General features: G+C 40.5%; 1 protein-coding gene across 6 annotated transcripts in view; it reads right to left on the bottom strand.

The window, feature by feature from the left end:
• sorcs2 (sortilin-related VPS10 domain containing receptor 2) overlaps window positions 1–16,280 on the bottom strand; it is a 206,508-nt gene that overhangs the window by 105,520 nt on the left and 84,708 nt on the right. For all 6 annotated transcript variants that reach the window (XR_008566212.1, XM_054752879.1, XM_054752880.1 and 3 more), the window contains exon 3: window positions 5,000–5,099. Coding sequence is in view for 4 of the 6 variants with exons in the window: in XM_054752879.1 (XP_054608854.1) it covers window positions 5,000–5,099 (100 nt within the window). In the remaining 2 variants the exon portion in view is untranslated. The remainder of the gene's footprint in view (window positions 1–4,999; window positions 5,100–16,280) is intronic.

Genomic DNA, 16,280 nt, shown 5'->3' with positions numbered 1-16,280 from the left:
TTTAGTCATTTGGGGGCTCAGGGCAAATCCAGTCATTGGGGCCCGCAGCACCCTTGTACTGCACTGACAAAGTTTTATTCTCACCTCAACAGCTATCTGTCAGCTTACGTTGCTGATCGGCCAATAAACAATAGCCATGTTTATAGACTCCCACAACAAACATTTCAAATATGAATATTTATCTACTAATGAGTATGACAAAATTCTCCTATTTTCGGACCTAGATAAAGTCCTTAAAGCCTCCTGGGGAATTATTATTACCTAACAAATGAATCCTCTCAATGCTTTTGCTGTAATTGATAAGAACATTAAGCAACATTTAAGGTAGTTTACTGCTTTAATACTCATATCTTTGTGATGAAAAGCGCCACTCTCATCTTCATCTGCACTTGAACTACTGCATTCTGCGCTGGCAGCAGAGCTGTTTGCTGTCGTTGCGTGGCTACGTATGTTGGGTCTGTGAAAAGAGTTGACACCTTCAGTAGTTTTCATAAAATCTCTTAGTTTTCCACTCTCCTCCTCTTCTCATTTCTACTGGGGTTACTCTGCTTCATTTTTCTCCAGAATGTGCCAACAGGTTTGTTTAACTACCGTCTTCCTCAATCTGCACATGCTCAGTAACATGCAATAGTCCATTGCATGACAAGGGGGGGGGGAGTGGTGCCAACGACCATGATAGTGTACACATTTTGATTTTGTTTTAAGCGCATGAATTAAGACTAAAACAGTAATGTATACTTTAAATCAAAGAAAAAAATAAATCATCAGTCTTTATGAGATGTTTGGGAGCCCCTTGAAATTGTCTGTGTTTGTCTAATGGTATGTCCGCCCCTGGGTGTCAGATGCCATGTCTAATTCCTGGTGTCTTTTGGGCTGCCATTGCAAGTAGAGTCGGCGAATGTATCAATTTATATGCAGTGCTGCTTGCAGTCACACACACACGCACATACACACACGCACATGTGCGCGCACACACACGTACACACACACACACACACCAAGAGTCAAAAAGAAAAAAACATAAATTTTCCAGTTTTAGATTTTGCCTTTTTATCACTCGCTCTCTTTCCTTCACACTTGCCATGGAATGGGGTGAAAACTGAGAGAGACGGCCATCAGTTTTGTGCACTTATTTACGAATAATGTTATTTAATATTTACATATTTGTTTTTCAAATAAGGGGGTGGGGGCCTTCATGATCTACTTTTTCTTCAGTTGCAGATTAAAGCAATTTATGTTGAATTGAAAAGACACTCCAATGTGGCAGGCGTTACATTTAGAGGCATCAATTCGTCTCATGGCATTTTTCTGAGTGTCAGTGACTAAAAAACTAAAGCTACTGTGAAAGTCCTGGGTATAAAAGTACATCAAGTATAAGCTGAAAGCACTTGATGTAAATCCCATCAGCTGTGGTGGTAAATGACTAATGGAGCTGCCTGGGGATGACGAATTCAAATCAGTTTGTCGGCCTCCCCCCCAAAAAATCCCAATTTAGAACAAATTTATTGTCAAAGTTGATTGTTTTTGAACGAATATAACACTTTTCGGAAGCCCCGGTTTTCATATGATTTGGTTTTTGACAAAGAATTTCATTCAAATTTTTCCTGGATTCTCCTATAGCAGGGGTTGCCAACACGTCAGTCACAATCGATTTGAGTGAGCACAGTGCAGAGGTTGAGAAAGAAGGCTAGAGAGAGTGAGAGAACGCATGTTTCTATGGATCAAAATATGCCTTTGCTACCTCAAAATTAAGGCACAAACATAACTCCATAGACATGCACCTCCAAAAAAAATTTCGAGTTGTGGCAACGCGGATTGTTAGGGCTGACTGTTTAACACACTGACCAGCACCTCTCTCCATAAACCACCATTGCCGATGCCACACACCCAAACCCGATGAAAAGCCACAAAAGTAAGGGTGCCCAAAGTGCGGCCCAGGGGCTATCCGTGGCCCGTGGCTCATTTCTCTGCTGAAACAAAATGAAAATTTAAAAACAGCAAAAATGGTAAAATTAGAGCAAAGGCACAATGAGAAAAAGCTGAAATGTTGACACCAACAACCAATAATAACACAAAGCTTTGTCTTTAAATATGTATCACTTTTTACTTTACTTTAACAACCTTTTGACATAAAAAATAAATATATATATTTTTCACATATATGTATTTGTTAGTATATATTATTGCATGCAAAAAAGTGTTGTAATTACTCTTTGGCATGTTGACACTTGGTGGTATTATAGTAAAGATGTGACACACTACCATCAGCATTGCTTCTTTGTTCAGCCATCTTGGATCACACACACAACACTAGGCTATCTTGACAGGCACACTCACTTTAATAACTCAAATTAGATCATTTACACAAAGTAGTCCACTAGCCATCAAGAATAAGTTCCATCCTGGCAAACTAAGAAGAAATCAGGGAAGTTAATGTTAACGAAACAGAGATCACAAACGATCAAAGATGACGACAAGTTGTTGTTGGTATGGATCTCATCTTCCCCACCCTCTCCCCGCTTCTCGCCATCTTCCCAACAAGGGACATTTATGTTAATTTATCAATTTCATTCATCATTTATAACGATTTTGCATCGTTTTAACCATAGTTATTCTCTATAATTTTTTTTTTTTAATATTTCATTATTCATTACATTATTTCCTATGGGAAAAATTGTACCACTGTATTTAATTTCTTCCAAAAGGAATGAGTGAGAATCCAATTCAAAAATCAATAAAAATATCTCATTTGAATTTGAATGCTGTTTTTTTACAGTCCACAGTTGGACAGTCAAACCAAATTTCAACGAAATTTGAGCCAATATTATTAACATGATTTAATTTTTAACTCAAATAATTAAAAAAAAATCCAGTTTAGAACACTGCCACTGGAAATGATGATTTATATCTTCAACATCCCAGTAGTGACGTTTGACAATGCTCAATTCTCATCCCACTGTTTTTTAGTCAATACCCATAATAAATGTATGTCCCATGCCACAAGACCTATAGATGCCATCGTCCTGTGCAGGCACGCTAATGTGGTGATGCAACTATGCAAATGCGAGGGACCATCATTTTTTTTTAGACAACTCTCCCGCCCCCTAAGGAAGCCATCCGTCTGTCCTTCCTGCTTCTCATTCGTCAATAACATCACTCATTTTTGTCACACGCACAGTCAAGCAGACGTGCTAATCGCTTGTGCTCAATCAATTTATCGTATCATCTCTCATTTGCATTTGGCGAGGAATAAGGAAAGGGAAGCATGTCTCTTTTTTTCTGAGTTTCACACTCCCCGGCTTGCTTCGGTTTTTAACCTTGGCAGATGCACTTGCCGGCGTCATCGATATGTTTGTCACGTCGAGTCTGCTTGCAGATCTGTCAATAAGAGAGCGGCAACTGTCACGTTGATCTGTGCTCAAGTCAAGGAAAGAAATCCGACTGTCAGCTTGCAGCTAATTGTTAGCCACAGCTGCCTGCTTATAGCTTATGGTGTCCCTCTCTGTTAGGACATCCATCAAGCCTTAAATTCTGCAGGAAAACAAGCAGTCAATGCATATAAGGTAGCAATTACATGTGAGCACGGTCTCCCCTCAGGGTGAGCCAGCACTCACTGTCTATCGATCCACACGGAGGATGCGGGTCAGGTCGATCCATTTAGGCCTGCTTTGCGAGGGGCCTCCAGCAAGGCACAGGAGGACAACAACGATACAGCAGCAGAGATCAATGCTAGGTCAAAGATGATGCAGCGTCATAATCTGCAAAGATGGTTGCGCAACGATTTATAATCCCAGCATTGGGTGGCTTTGTTGAAGTGGTCATGTTACAATGCAACAAGAGCAAGGTGGACGTCCTTGCAGGGGGGTCGACAAGGGGCCGTTCCATCACTGCTGACTTTGCACACCTTCACCTCTGAACGCCAGCAAGCATGCAAACCTGACAGCCTTTCATTGATTAGCCATCATATCGCCGCTCCGGTCTCTTTATTTGTCCTTTAGCTTCCAGCTGAAAGTCATTTTTTCACGAAGTTGGAAAGTGACTGGACACAAATTACTTTCAGAGTCACAACTGGATACAATTCAAATGATTCAAAACCATTTTCTCAAAAACTTCCTTTCTTTCCATGCGATAACCCTGGAGATTACCACAAGTCACAAATGACAAAATGAACAATATGTGGTGCTTGAGGCACATTGTGGGGTTGAATTAAAAACACCGAATCAGGAATTTGCCAGTTAGTTTTTTGACCTGGCACTAATTAGGCGGTTATTTTTTGCTTTTGTAGACCACGGACCCCGGCGGTATAGGAGACTGGTTAATTGAAAATAGGGGTTATATAGCTGGAGGAGTTACAGTATGCTATTCATCACATTCAACCACCACAAATAAAAGCAGTTACACACACACACACACACACACACACACACACACACACCTTCCTGCAGCGTGTTTAAACACTCTACACTCTACCCCTCTTTTCTAGCCTGTTAAACGCATGCAACCGATGGACAAACTGATACAGTACATAGCTGTGGTTAGCAAAAATGCAATAGAGCAACACTTTCCTCCCAGAAAGCCACAGAAGTGCATCTCTCTCAAGATCACAAACTGGCATGGATGACATCAGACAATTAGGACCGTAAAAGTCACCCACTGGATCACTCGGCTTATCTGCTGCCCGCCTTGTGGGAAACTCACAAGGGTTCACAAGAACGCTGAGCGGATTGAAATGTGCTTCTTGTAGCTGAAGGCAGTGGATTACAAACACATCAAGGGGAAAATCAATAATTAAAAGCTGCAGCTGTAAATGACTTTGAAGTAGAAATTGCAAGAAAAAAAAGGATAAATTACATGAACACTATAACAACATATCATAGTAGTCCCCAGATACCATGCCAAATATGACAAATAGGGCATAACAAGTCAAGACTGGATGCTTCAATTCATGTTTTCATTAATTGTGATCCACAAAATAAATAAAAACAAAGACACGTCCTACCTTCTTTTTGTTGGTGGGGCAGATGTAGAAGCTGGTCACCACTATGGTGGTCCCTGGTACCAAGTTGAGCTTGGTGTAGGTGGTGCCATAGTCACTGGATCTGAAACACAAACAAACATTTTTAACCTCTCAAGCCCTTGGACTTTTTGCTCCAAAATAGCAGTATAAGAATGAGACTTTTGCCATTTTGAAGGGCTAAGTGTTAAAAGCTACACTTTCAAAGTAGGCCAAGTTTGTGGAATTGGTGTTTTGTTTGATTCAATTATTCATGACATGCAGTAAACTGGTCTCGGACAGTTTCCTTGTTTTCTACATTTGTTTTTTTTTTATACAGGTTGCTCAATAAGAGGATAACAAGAAAAAGAGGAGAAAAGAGTTGATCAGAGAAGTCTGATCAACTCCTGATGAGTTTGGGTATACACACCTGATCAAAATTTTAAGACCAGTTAAAAAATTTCAAGAATTTACATTTTCCACTGCAATCTGAAGGAGGTTCTCGTCAGAGATCATCTGTGAACTGCTAATCTGGCAGATAATGGTTGCGTTTACAAAACAGAAGTGAGTAACTGTAGGTTACTGAGATATTAATTTTAGACCACACAGCCTTTTTGGCTGTCCTGTCGGCATGTGAGCAGGAGGAAGAAAACCCTGGGACTACTAGTGTTAAACTGATATACTGTTATGGAACAAAAAAGTCAAGTAGACCCAAAAAAATGTCAGCCAGAGAATCCGATTTGCTGTCCTTCAAGACACGAGACCATGCAAATGAAAGTTGTTACTGGTGCTGAGTGCAGTCCAATAATCATCAGATAGCATCTGTGAGAGAAGGCTTTTAAGAACAAGAAACATTTTCAAAGCCAGCGTTTCCTTCAACGCTACACACGGTACAGTGGAGGAGGCAACTCCATGGTGCTTTTTCCTTCAATGGAACAATGGAGCTTCAGGTTGCGCAGGGGTGTCAAACAGCAGCTGGCTATGTGGAGATGTTGCAGGGTGCATCCCTCAAGACAGAAGGCTCTCGGCTTTTTCAACAGGACAGCGCTGCAGTTCACAATGTCCACCTGACAAAGGAGGAATAACCTCACTCTTTTGGACTATCCTGCGAGTTCCCTGATCTAAATCCAACTGAAAACATTTGGGGATGGATGGTGAGGGGAGTTTACAAAAATGGACATCAGTTCCAGACAGTGGATGTCATTGGTGAAGCCACCTTCACCACCGGGAGCAACATTCCCACTAGCCTCCTGGAAACACTGGCATCAAGCATGCCCAAACCCATTTTTGAGGTAATTAACAAGAATGGTGCAGCTACTCATTAGTGAGTCCCAGCCATCCATTCATTTTCTATGCCGCTTGTCTTCGCTAGGGTCACGGGGGTATACTGGAGCCTATCCCAGCTGACTTATGGGCGAGAGGCAGGGTACACCCTGGACTTCTCACCAGCCAATCGCAGGGCACATATAGACAACCATTCACACTTACATTCATACCAATGGACAATTTAGAGTCCATTAGTGAGTCCTTTTTCAACATTTCTATTTCTATTTTAGGGGGTTTTCGTTTTCGTTTTCATCAGTTGATGAACAGCTTAATTCAGCGTCAAGGTTGTTTGCTCACTCACAATTTTTTTTTGTCTCACTCCCATTTCTTCTTTTTGCATTTTGAAGCAAAAACTCAGAACCTTAAGATCCAACAGTGCAAAATGTAAATACTTGCCATTTTTGAACTGGCCTTAAAATCAACTGGTCAACTGGTCTTAAAATAAAGTCTTAAAATTTGATCAAAGTGGATAATCCTCCATCTTGGCAGTCAAATTAATTCATTCATTTAGCAGCACCTAAAAAGTATCTTGCTTTAGACTTTCTGCTAGCTCATGCTACTTCTGTCACCCTCACATCAAAGAATGAATGAAATGAAATGTTTCTATAACATATCATATTTCATCATTTTTACTTGCTTGGCATCTTACAGAAAATACATCTATAATACAGCTCAATGGACAAATATTGATTTATTGCCTCCCATGACCGCACATCACTGTTTTTGATGCAGTGGAACTTATCAAGTCCCAATCCACTGTGTTCTTATTATTAAAAATTGCCTTCTTAAGTCCATGTTGAAATATATGGTCGACAATCGGGTCCGTTTATGTTGACATGTTTTGTAGTATTTTTAACGTCTTCATTATCGCTATGCCGCATGAAACGACAACAGTGAGTTAACAAGCAGCGGCAAAACACAGCATTAACATGTGCACAGTGACTTTGTGTCCAGTGTAAAGCACTCTTCATACAAAATGGCAGTATTAAGCTGGATCCTACCACAGCACACAAATAAAATGGGGGGGAACGTTACCCACCAAAGAAAGATTAGCGCATGTACAAAAGCTTTTTGTCATTATAGTCAAGACAAACAACAAAATTACCACAGCAGGTCTGTTGTCTCAAATAAATGTGTAAGCAATGGGCAGTTCTGGTTTCGGCTTATGTTGATGTGAGTCAACCGGTCCAAGTGGCGTCAACATAATGGGTTCCACTGTATTGCGCAATTACCATAGTAACACAGACACAGGAGATGCATATTATTTAATATGCATCTTGTAGTGGAAGATCAGTAAAACAAAGTTCTAGAGAAGGCGCATTGCTAAAAAAAACAGAATTCTTGAATTCTGTCTTGGCTCAGAGTGCTGGCCTTCCCTTTTTGAACAAAGCCAACAAATACGGATTAGCCTGGATTAGCTGAGGTATCAATAGGAGGATGTCAGTGTGTTGCTATTTCTTTAGCTATCTTTCCACGGCATTTTTGTGTTGTAAGGCAAGGATGTTTCACATAGCTGTGGGCTGCCTTTTAACACGAGGAGGCCCGTGAGCAAAGAGAAAGAAGCCTTGATGAAAGAAAATGATGAGTTAGCACGTCAGTGCGATTAAGGATGAGAGGATTGGACTCTTTGGCACAGCGGGATGGCAATGACAGCTAAAAAAGACTTGCATACTCCAACCGTTGCTTTTTTTCTTTCCTACCATTCCGACAGCAATCACAGCTCCTGTTTCCAAGTTCCAACGTTGTTTAGAACACAGTAGCGTAACAGGTGGAACACCTTATAGTATGGACGTTTTAGTCCGAAGAAAGTTATTTCGGGAAAAGACACAAGACAAACAATGATTCATTAGAGAAAGCGTGAAAAGTGGAGTTATAATAATTGTTGTAATTATTATAATATAAAAAATATATGAAAATAAAATACATATATAATAATAAAACAATTTAAATAATAATAATAATAATTGGAATATAATAATAACATAAAATATCATTATTGAAATCATAGAACAGAATAAAAAACAATAAAAATAATAAGTGAAAATGTGTAAGCAATAAGAAACTTTACTTAACGTTAACAAGAAGACGTCACAGACATTTGCTGATGTAGTCCTGTTTGTTTCTGTTGTTTTGTTATTGTTGTCACAATTGTTCTTGCTACTGTTGTCCTTGTCTCTGTCTTTTTTGTCACCCTCTTATCCCGCACCCCCCATCTGTTTTCTTTTCTCTTCTTCTCTATCCCCTCCTGCTCCGGTCCGGCCGCTCCAAATTTGCATAACAACAAAACATCAAAGTCAAATACATTCTGCATAACAGGGGAAGTGTATATCACACTTTTCCCTGGCAGAGTAAAGCTGTTGAGCACGTGAGGGCATTTAGATCAACAATACTATCAACAATACTATCTGCATTAACAAGAAACAAAACAAAAAAAATAGATAATCAGCTCATACAATAACTTTTTTTTTCCATCGACACGGAAATCGGCATCGCGGTGGCCTAGTGGTTAGCATGTTGGCCACACAGTCAGGAGATCGGGAAGATCTGGGTTTGAATCTCCGTTGGGCATCTCTGTGTGGAGTTTGCATGTTCTCCCCGTACGCGTGGGTTTTTTTTTCTCCGGGTACTCCGGTTTCCTCCCACATTCCAAAAACATGCATGTTAGGTTAATTGGCGACTCTAAATTGTCCATAGGTATGAATGTGAGTGTGAATGGTTGTCTATACAGTATGTGCCCTGCAATTGGCTGCTGACCAGTCCTGGATATACCCCGCCTTTTGCCCGAAGTCAGCTCCAGCATACCACAGCCCCCCTAATGAGGATAAACGGCATCGAAAAAGGATGGCTGGATATATGGAAAATCGTCATGCAAATTTTCCAAAAGGTCAAGCTAATAAGCATAAGTGGTGCACAAACACCTACGTAATCAAAAAATAATAATCAAAATGAAAAAAAAACAAACTGGGATAATGCGGTCATGCAAGAATGTTTTTATTTTATCTTCATGGCAGATTATCACTAAATCGTCACACTAATTTTCCAGAAAGTTAATTGAAGGAGCATAAAAGCCACATCAAAATTTCATTATTGACGTTTTGGATGAAATAACAACAAAAGGATAGATGTTGCAATGTAGGTATTTAAAATGTCAGCATCTCTAATAAGGCTAATTACAGAGATGGCAGGAATGATTAAATACTGTTATAGCAGGTATGGGTCTTTTTGGTTTGCAGGGTATAAACGTCTTTGAAATGCAAAAACAAATGTATGTATGAAGAAACTAGTGAGGTATAAAAACACTCCTGTGATTGCCGTTACTCCTCCACTTTTCTGTCATCATCATTATCATTATTATATGTAGGAATGTCTCTTCAAGAGTGTAAAAAGATGAGAATCAAGCCTGAGGACACAAAGAGTGAAAGAAAAAAGGCAAAAAGTTGTGCAGGGATGTGTCGAGATGCCGGCAGCAATACTGCCTTCTTTTCTTTGAAGAGAATGCCCGAGAAATACGGACCTGTTTTAGGAGACAACAGGCACTGATTGACATTGTGATGTCCTCATCGGGGTGAGAGTAAACAACACCCAAGTAAGACAAGTGGGACACCGCCAGTGGGACTCAGGCTTGGAGGTTGATGAGGTGCACGGATGGTCAGGAATGACATCTTCCAGTGCACTGACAAGTGCAATAAAAGAGTCAAATAATTAACATAAAATATAGCACAGAGACAGGACCCCCTTATTTGTGTGTGAGATGGCCGTCCCAGTGATGGATCGGCCTCGTCACAACACTTTTGCACTTTAATTCAACAAGCGAAAAATACACTCGCTTGCTGCACTTACAATGAAGCGAGCAATCTCCATCGCCTTTCGGTTCGCACCGAGCATTTGGCTCGTTTGTGTACGCTGTGAACGTGTGAGTTTTGACACGTGCGAAGACGGAAAAAAGGAGCAACTTGGCTGTCGATTCCCGAGCAGAAGATGGTTGTTCGTGGCCAAGTGTTTGTTTCCTGAGACCCTGCAGTTGATTCATGTACATGTGCTAAAAAAAACCAATTATTGCACCACACTAAAGGTACTACTGGAGCAGCTCTTTTTGTGCCCTTTTTGTCATTTAAATACACATTAAAACATTAGCGACCACACGTTATGTGATTGTACCAGTAACTATTCGCATCTCTTCCTCTCCCCACATTGTTAAACAAGCTAATACCACCGTAGTGGGTCTCATATCGGACAACGATGAGGCTCACTACAGAGAGAAGATCCAGCACCTTATTCAGTGTTGTTCAGATAACAACCTTCCTCTGAACACCAACAAGACCAAGGAGGTCATTGTGGACTACAGGAGGCCCAGGAGGACAGAGCACGCTCCTCTCCTCATCAAAGGGGAAGACTTGGAGCGTGTTGACAACATCAAGTTCCTGGGCGTCCACATTACATCTCACCTGACCTGGTCCCTAAATACAGCTCACTTAGTGAAGCAGGCTCAACATAGACTGCTTCCCTCAGGGAAACGGTACAGAAACATAAAAACTCTGACCTCCAGATTCAAAAACAGTTTTTATCCAATTCATTTTTCCCCTACACATTCAACAGACTCACTATGTCCATCAAGAAGTGAATTTTGCACAGGACTGCACTTTACACTCATCCTACTGCTCTAAGATCTGCACTAAGATTGTTTACATAGGTATATCTTAGGGATGTCCCGATCCAATCTTCAGGATCGGGATCGGCTGCCCATTTGCTGTATTTGTGAAGATCGGCCAATATCGGCCAATAAGAACAATTTTACAAAATGCCCACTGACGACGTGCAGGTTCTGAGTGAAAAAAGACGAGAGGCACATTTAATCTTGCAACCAGTACCGTCGGCTGCCATTCTCAACAAACACAACACAGTCTGGCCTTCAAAATAAGAGTGCTCTTTGTCACATTTGTCTAATTGTGTAGACAAAATATGGGTGTCATCTTCCATAATCACAAGCACGGGCATTACAGTTTGTTGAAGATTTTGTATCAATATGTGCTGAGGCTGACATCCCATTAGAAAAGTTAGCTAAGCTACATCCATTTCTCAATTACTGGACAAAATGGGCCAATGATGTATTGCATCAATAAATGTAAGGATTTTTGCATTTTATTCACTAACCCAAATAGCACACATTCTATGCTGGTAAAATAATTGGAAATGGTAAAAAACTGCATTCTAAAAAAATTCAACGGAAAAAACGGAATTTGGGAAAAAATAAAACAAATTTCATAGGGCCCTAAGAGAGATGTGTTTAAAAAATGTCATGCATTCTAAATCACTCCACAAATTGATCTATAAAATGATTAGTCCTACCCTAAAAGTATTTTGCATGCCCATTTTTTCCAATTTTAGTTTTTATTGGATGGACTTTTATTGTTTTAGGAACCTGATTCACAGGTGTTTCTTACAAAAGCCAAACAACATTGTTAGTCATGCTGTGTAATAAAAAAGTAAATTCAGCAATACTTCGGTTGCATTATGTTTAATACTTTGACGAGAATTTTCATAACCATATTCAATCCCACAAATTCATGTTTGTAGAAAAAGCTTATTATTATTATTGAAAAAAGAAACAAAAAACAAAGATCTGTACCGGATCGGATCAGATTGGCAAGACTATAAAAAAAATCTGATCGTATCAGAAGCCAAAAAATGTGGATCGGGACATCCCTAATATATCTTCTTAGTATGTTTTTATTTTATTTGTACATAGTGTGCCTCACCACCAAGTTTGGTATACATTTTTAAGGGACTGACCAGCAAAATGTCCCACTAATTGTCCATAAGTCATTGAACATTTGTCAAACGATTATTCAAGTTTGAGGATACTGTATTACGTGTATGCCAGCATGTCTTCCAAAACATTTTCACCACAACCCATAGGGGGCGCCACAAATGGCAATTCACTAGATCCCCAACTTACGAACACCCGACTAGCGAACACTCACCGATACCAACACAAGCCGACTGGTTTATATTTTATTTTATTTTGCCTTGTAGTGCTTAGGAATCAGTATTTATACTGCTACTGTACATGCTTGACCAGAAGTGGGCACTGTGACACTGCTAATGGGACCAAGAGGCAGCCTTGGCGCTAATGAGACTAACAGAAGCTGGGTAGAGAAAGCTTCCGGTAAAGCTAGGAAAGCTAAGTTTTAGCTGGATGATACAACCCGGACAGAGCGTGTGATTAAAGTTTATGAAAAGTTAATAGGCCTGCTTAATTCTACACCACCCACAGAACACTACCTCTTTTAGAAGAGTCTAACCACGACGATCATTTGTCCTTTTTTCAATATCTCCGCCTCCTCCTCCTCCACCACTAACGACGTATCCTCGACCACACCTCTTCAAAGGTAAATAACATTTATCATTACGTATTATTATATCATTTTTATTATTGTTTTTTTCATTAATTATCCTCGTTTAATATTACTACTGCATCCAAACTCATATTTACATACATATGTATACACGTACATGTAGTACCTATATCATTGGTCATATTAATTTTGATTCGACTTAAGAACGGTCGTCTGGAACCAATTGTGTTCGTTAGTTGGGGACTTAGTGTACAATTATTTTACAATACTTTTTACAAGCCTGTATCGCGTCAGCATGATGTTGAAGCTGTTATATTACAGTCAAATTATTACACATGGTGCCTTTAAACCCTACAAAAGGCAACTAGGTGGCAAATGTGGCAAGAATGGAGATGCATTTCCTTCTAACAGTACAAGAAGTTGTTCCTTTAAGCAGACCAGACTGCTAATATTACATGCAGCAAGCCCAAATAATAAAATAATCAATCAAAACACTTTGGCCTTTCAACCCCACAAAGCGGCGACTGTCAGCTCACTTGAACGTCCACACGTACCTCTGTGTCAAAGGTCGGGAGTGTGTCCCTTGGGGATTCCTGAGAAATCCTGAGACGAAGCAATTTGTCAGCCAAAGCGACAGTGACAGGACATGCAGAGACTCATCAGCAAACACTTATTGCTGCTGGTTTGACTGTCAATATGGCGGCTCAACACACAATGTTATTTCAACAAGAATAAACATTTAGTAGATAGCAGGGAGTGTCGTAATACACTTAGTTCACGAGATGAGACGATACACAATATCGGGTTCACAAGAACAAACAAAATGATTTCAACATTACTTTAAAGAAAACTATAATGACAATATACAGTGGTGTGAAAAAGTGTTTTCCCCCTTCCTGATTTCTTATAATTTGCATGTTTGTCACACTGAAATGTTTCAGATCATCAAACAAATTTAAATATTAGTCAATGACAGCATAACTCAACACAAAATGCAGTTTTTAAATGAAACTTTTTATTATTAAGGGAGAAAAAAAATCCAAACCTACATGGCCCTGTGTGAAAAAGTGATTGCCCCCTAAACCCAATAACTGGTTGGGCCACCCTTAGCAGCAACAACTGCAATCAAGCGTTTGTGATAACTTGCAATGAGTCTCTTACAGCGCTGTGGAGGAATATTGGCTCACTCATCTTTGCAGAATTGTTGTAATTCAGCCACATTGGAAGGTTTCTGAGCACTAACCGCCTTTTTAAGGTCATACTACAGCATCTCAATAGGATTCAGGTCAGGACTTTGACCAGGCCACTCCAAAGTCTTCATTTTGTTTTTCTTCAGCCATTCAGAGGTGGACTTGCTGGTGTGTTTTGGATCATTGTCCTGCTGCAGAACCCAAGTTGGTTTCAGAGGTCACTAACAGATGGCTGGATACTCTCCTTAAGGGTTTTTTGGTAGACAGCAGAATTAATGGTTCCGTTTATCACAGCAAGTACTACCACCACCATATTGTACTGTTGGTACAGTATAATGTTTTTTTTCTGAAATATGGCGTTACTTTTACGCCAGATGTAATGGGACACACACCTTCCAAAAAGTTCAACTTTTGTCTCGTTTCCCAAAGGTCATCAAGATGTTTTCTGGCAAAGCTGAGACGAGCCTTAATGTTCTTTTTGTTCAGCGGTGTTTTTCGTCTTGGAACGCTGCCATGTAGGCCGTTTTTGCCCAGTGTCTTTCTTACGGTGGAGTCATGAACACTGACTTTAACTGAGGCAAGTGAGGCCTGCAGTTCTTTGGATGTTGTTGTGGGGTCTTTTGTGACCCCTTGGATAAGTCGTTGCTGCGCTCTTGATGTCATTTTGGTTGGCCAGCCACTCCTGGGAAGTTTCACCACTGTTGTATGTTTTCGCCATTTGTGGATAATGGCTCTCACTGTGGTTCGCTGGAGTCCCAAATCTAAATGAATCTCAGTTAAGTTATGTATTAACGGGGGGAAATCACTTTTTCACACAGGGCCATGCAGGTTTGGATTTTTTTCTTTTCCCTTAATAATAAAAAGTTTCATTTAAAAACAGCATTTTGTGTTTTGTTGTGTTGTCATGGACTTACATTTAAATTTGTTTGATGATCTGAAACATTTAAATTTGACAAACAAAAAAATTAGAAATCAGGAAGGGGGCAAACACCTTTTCACAACACTTTATAGGACTGGACAAACAGACTTTTGTTTTTAGCGTCACAAAACAATGCAGGTACATTTCGAAATGTTTTATTTATTTGTTTGTTTGTTTGTTTGTTGAAATGAAATGTCAAAATGTTTTATAACTTCTCATGCATGACCCAAACCTGATACTTTTAACGGCTGAACTTATTTCCAAAAATGTAAACAAAATCTAAAGCTAAACTAACCTAACAAACCTAACAAAATTGTAAATGTTTGAGTAATCCAATGGTTCCAATCCTGGCTCGTGCACTGTCACTTCCATATTACATGTATTATCATTCATAGTAGCGATGCCAAAGCTCACAGTCTGTGCTGGCGAGACAGCTTTTCTCTTAAACAAGAAAAATCATCACTTTTGAATCCCGTGACACCCCATGTAGGGAGCCTATCACGAGCAACCAGGAAGGCGGTCACTTATAAACATAGACTATTTTAATTATCCAATACATTAACTCGACATGTTTTAGATTGAAAGAAAATGCTGAAACATACTCAAATAAAAAAATACTTTTTACTTTAATTTAAACAAAACCTTCTCCCTGAGATATTTTTTTGTCCAACAAGAGAGGAAAATAGATTAATTGCATGCCAGAATATGTATTAATATGAGCCAGTTTAACAAACAGTGCAAACATATGGTGTTTACAAGGTATATGGAAGAAAAACCGCAGTGTCTGATATAATTTATCCTGAATTCATTCATTTATTATCAAACAAGTTGTCACACATTGCTTGTTGTTATGCGCGTGGAATACGCGCATAACACCCTTGTCAGCTCGGCCACAGGTATGTCGCCCTTCAAAGTCGCTAATGGATACCAGCCTCCTCTTTTTCCGTCTCAGGAGGCGGAAGTGTCGGTGCCATCGGTCCAGATCCACCTGCGCCGCGCCCGAAGAGTATGGCGAGAGACAGTAGCCGCGCTGAACCGCACGGCGGACCGCAATCGACGCCTGGCCGACCGCCACAGAATTCCGGCACCCGTCTACCAGGTCGGTCAGGAAGTCTGGTTGTCATCCAGGGACTTACCACTGGCCGGAACCAGCCGGAAGCTGGCACCCAGATTTGTGGGACCGTACAAGATCGACTCCATCATCAGACCCTCCTCCGTCAGACTTAGACTACCGCCAGCACTCAAGGTACACCCGGTATTCCATGTCTCCTGCCTCAAACCGGTGTCCTCCAGTCACCTGTGCCCCCCGGTCGAGTCGCCTCCTCCGCCGCGCCTGATCGATGGCCATCCAGCATACACAGTGAAGGCCATCTTGGACTCCCGAAGGAGGGGTAGAGGATTCCAGTACCTGGTCGACTGGGAGGGTTACGGCCCTGAGGAGCGTTCTTGGGTCTCCCGCTCCCTTATCTTGGACCCGTCACTCATAAGCGACTTCC

This window comes from Dunckerocampus dactyliophorus, chromosome 15 (genome assembly GCF_027744805.1).
Source record: "Dunckerocampus dactyliophorus isolate RoL2022-P2 chromosome 15, RoL_Ddac_1.1, whole genome shotgun sequence".
In the NCBI taxonomy this organism is placed as follows: Eukaryota; Metazoa; Chordata; class Actinopteri; order Syngnathiformes; family Syngnathidae; genus Dunckerocampus; species Dunckerocampus dactyliophorus.
This window is presented reverse-complemented; position numbering and strand designations above follow the sequence as displayed.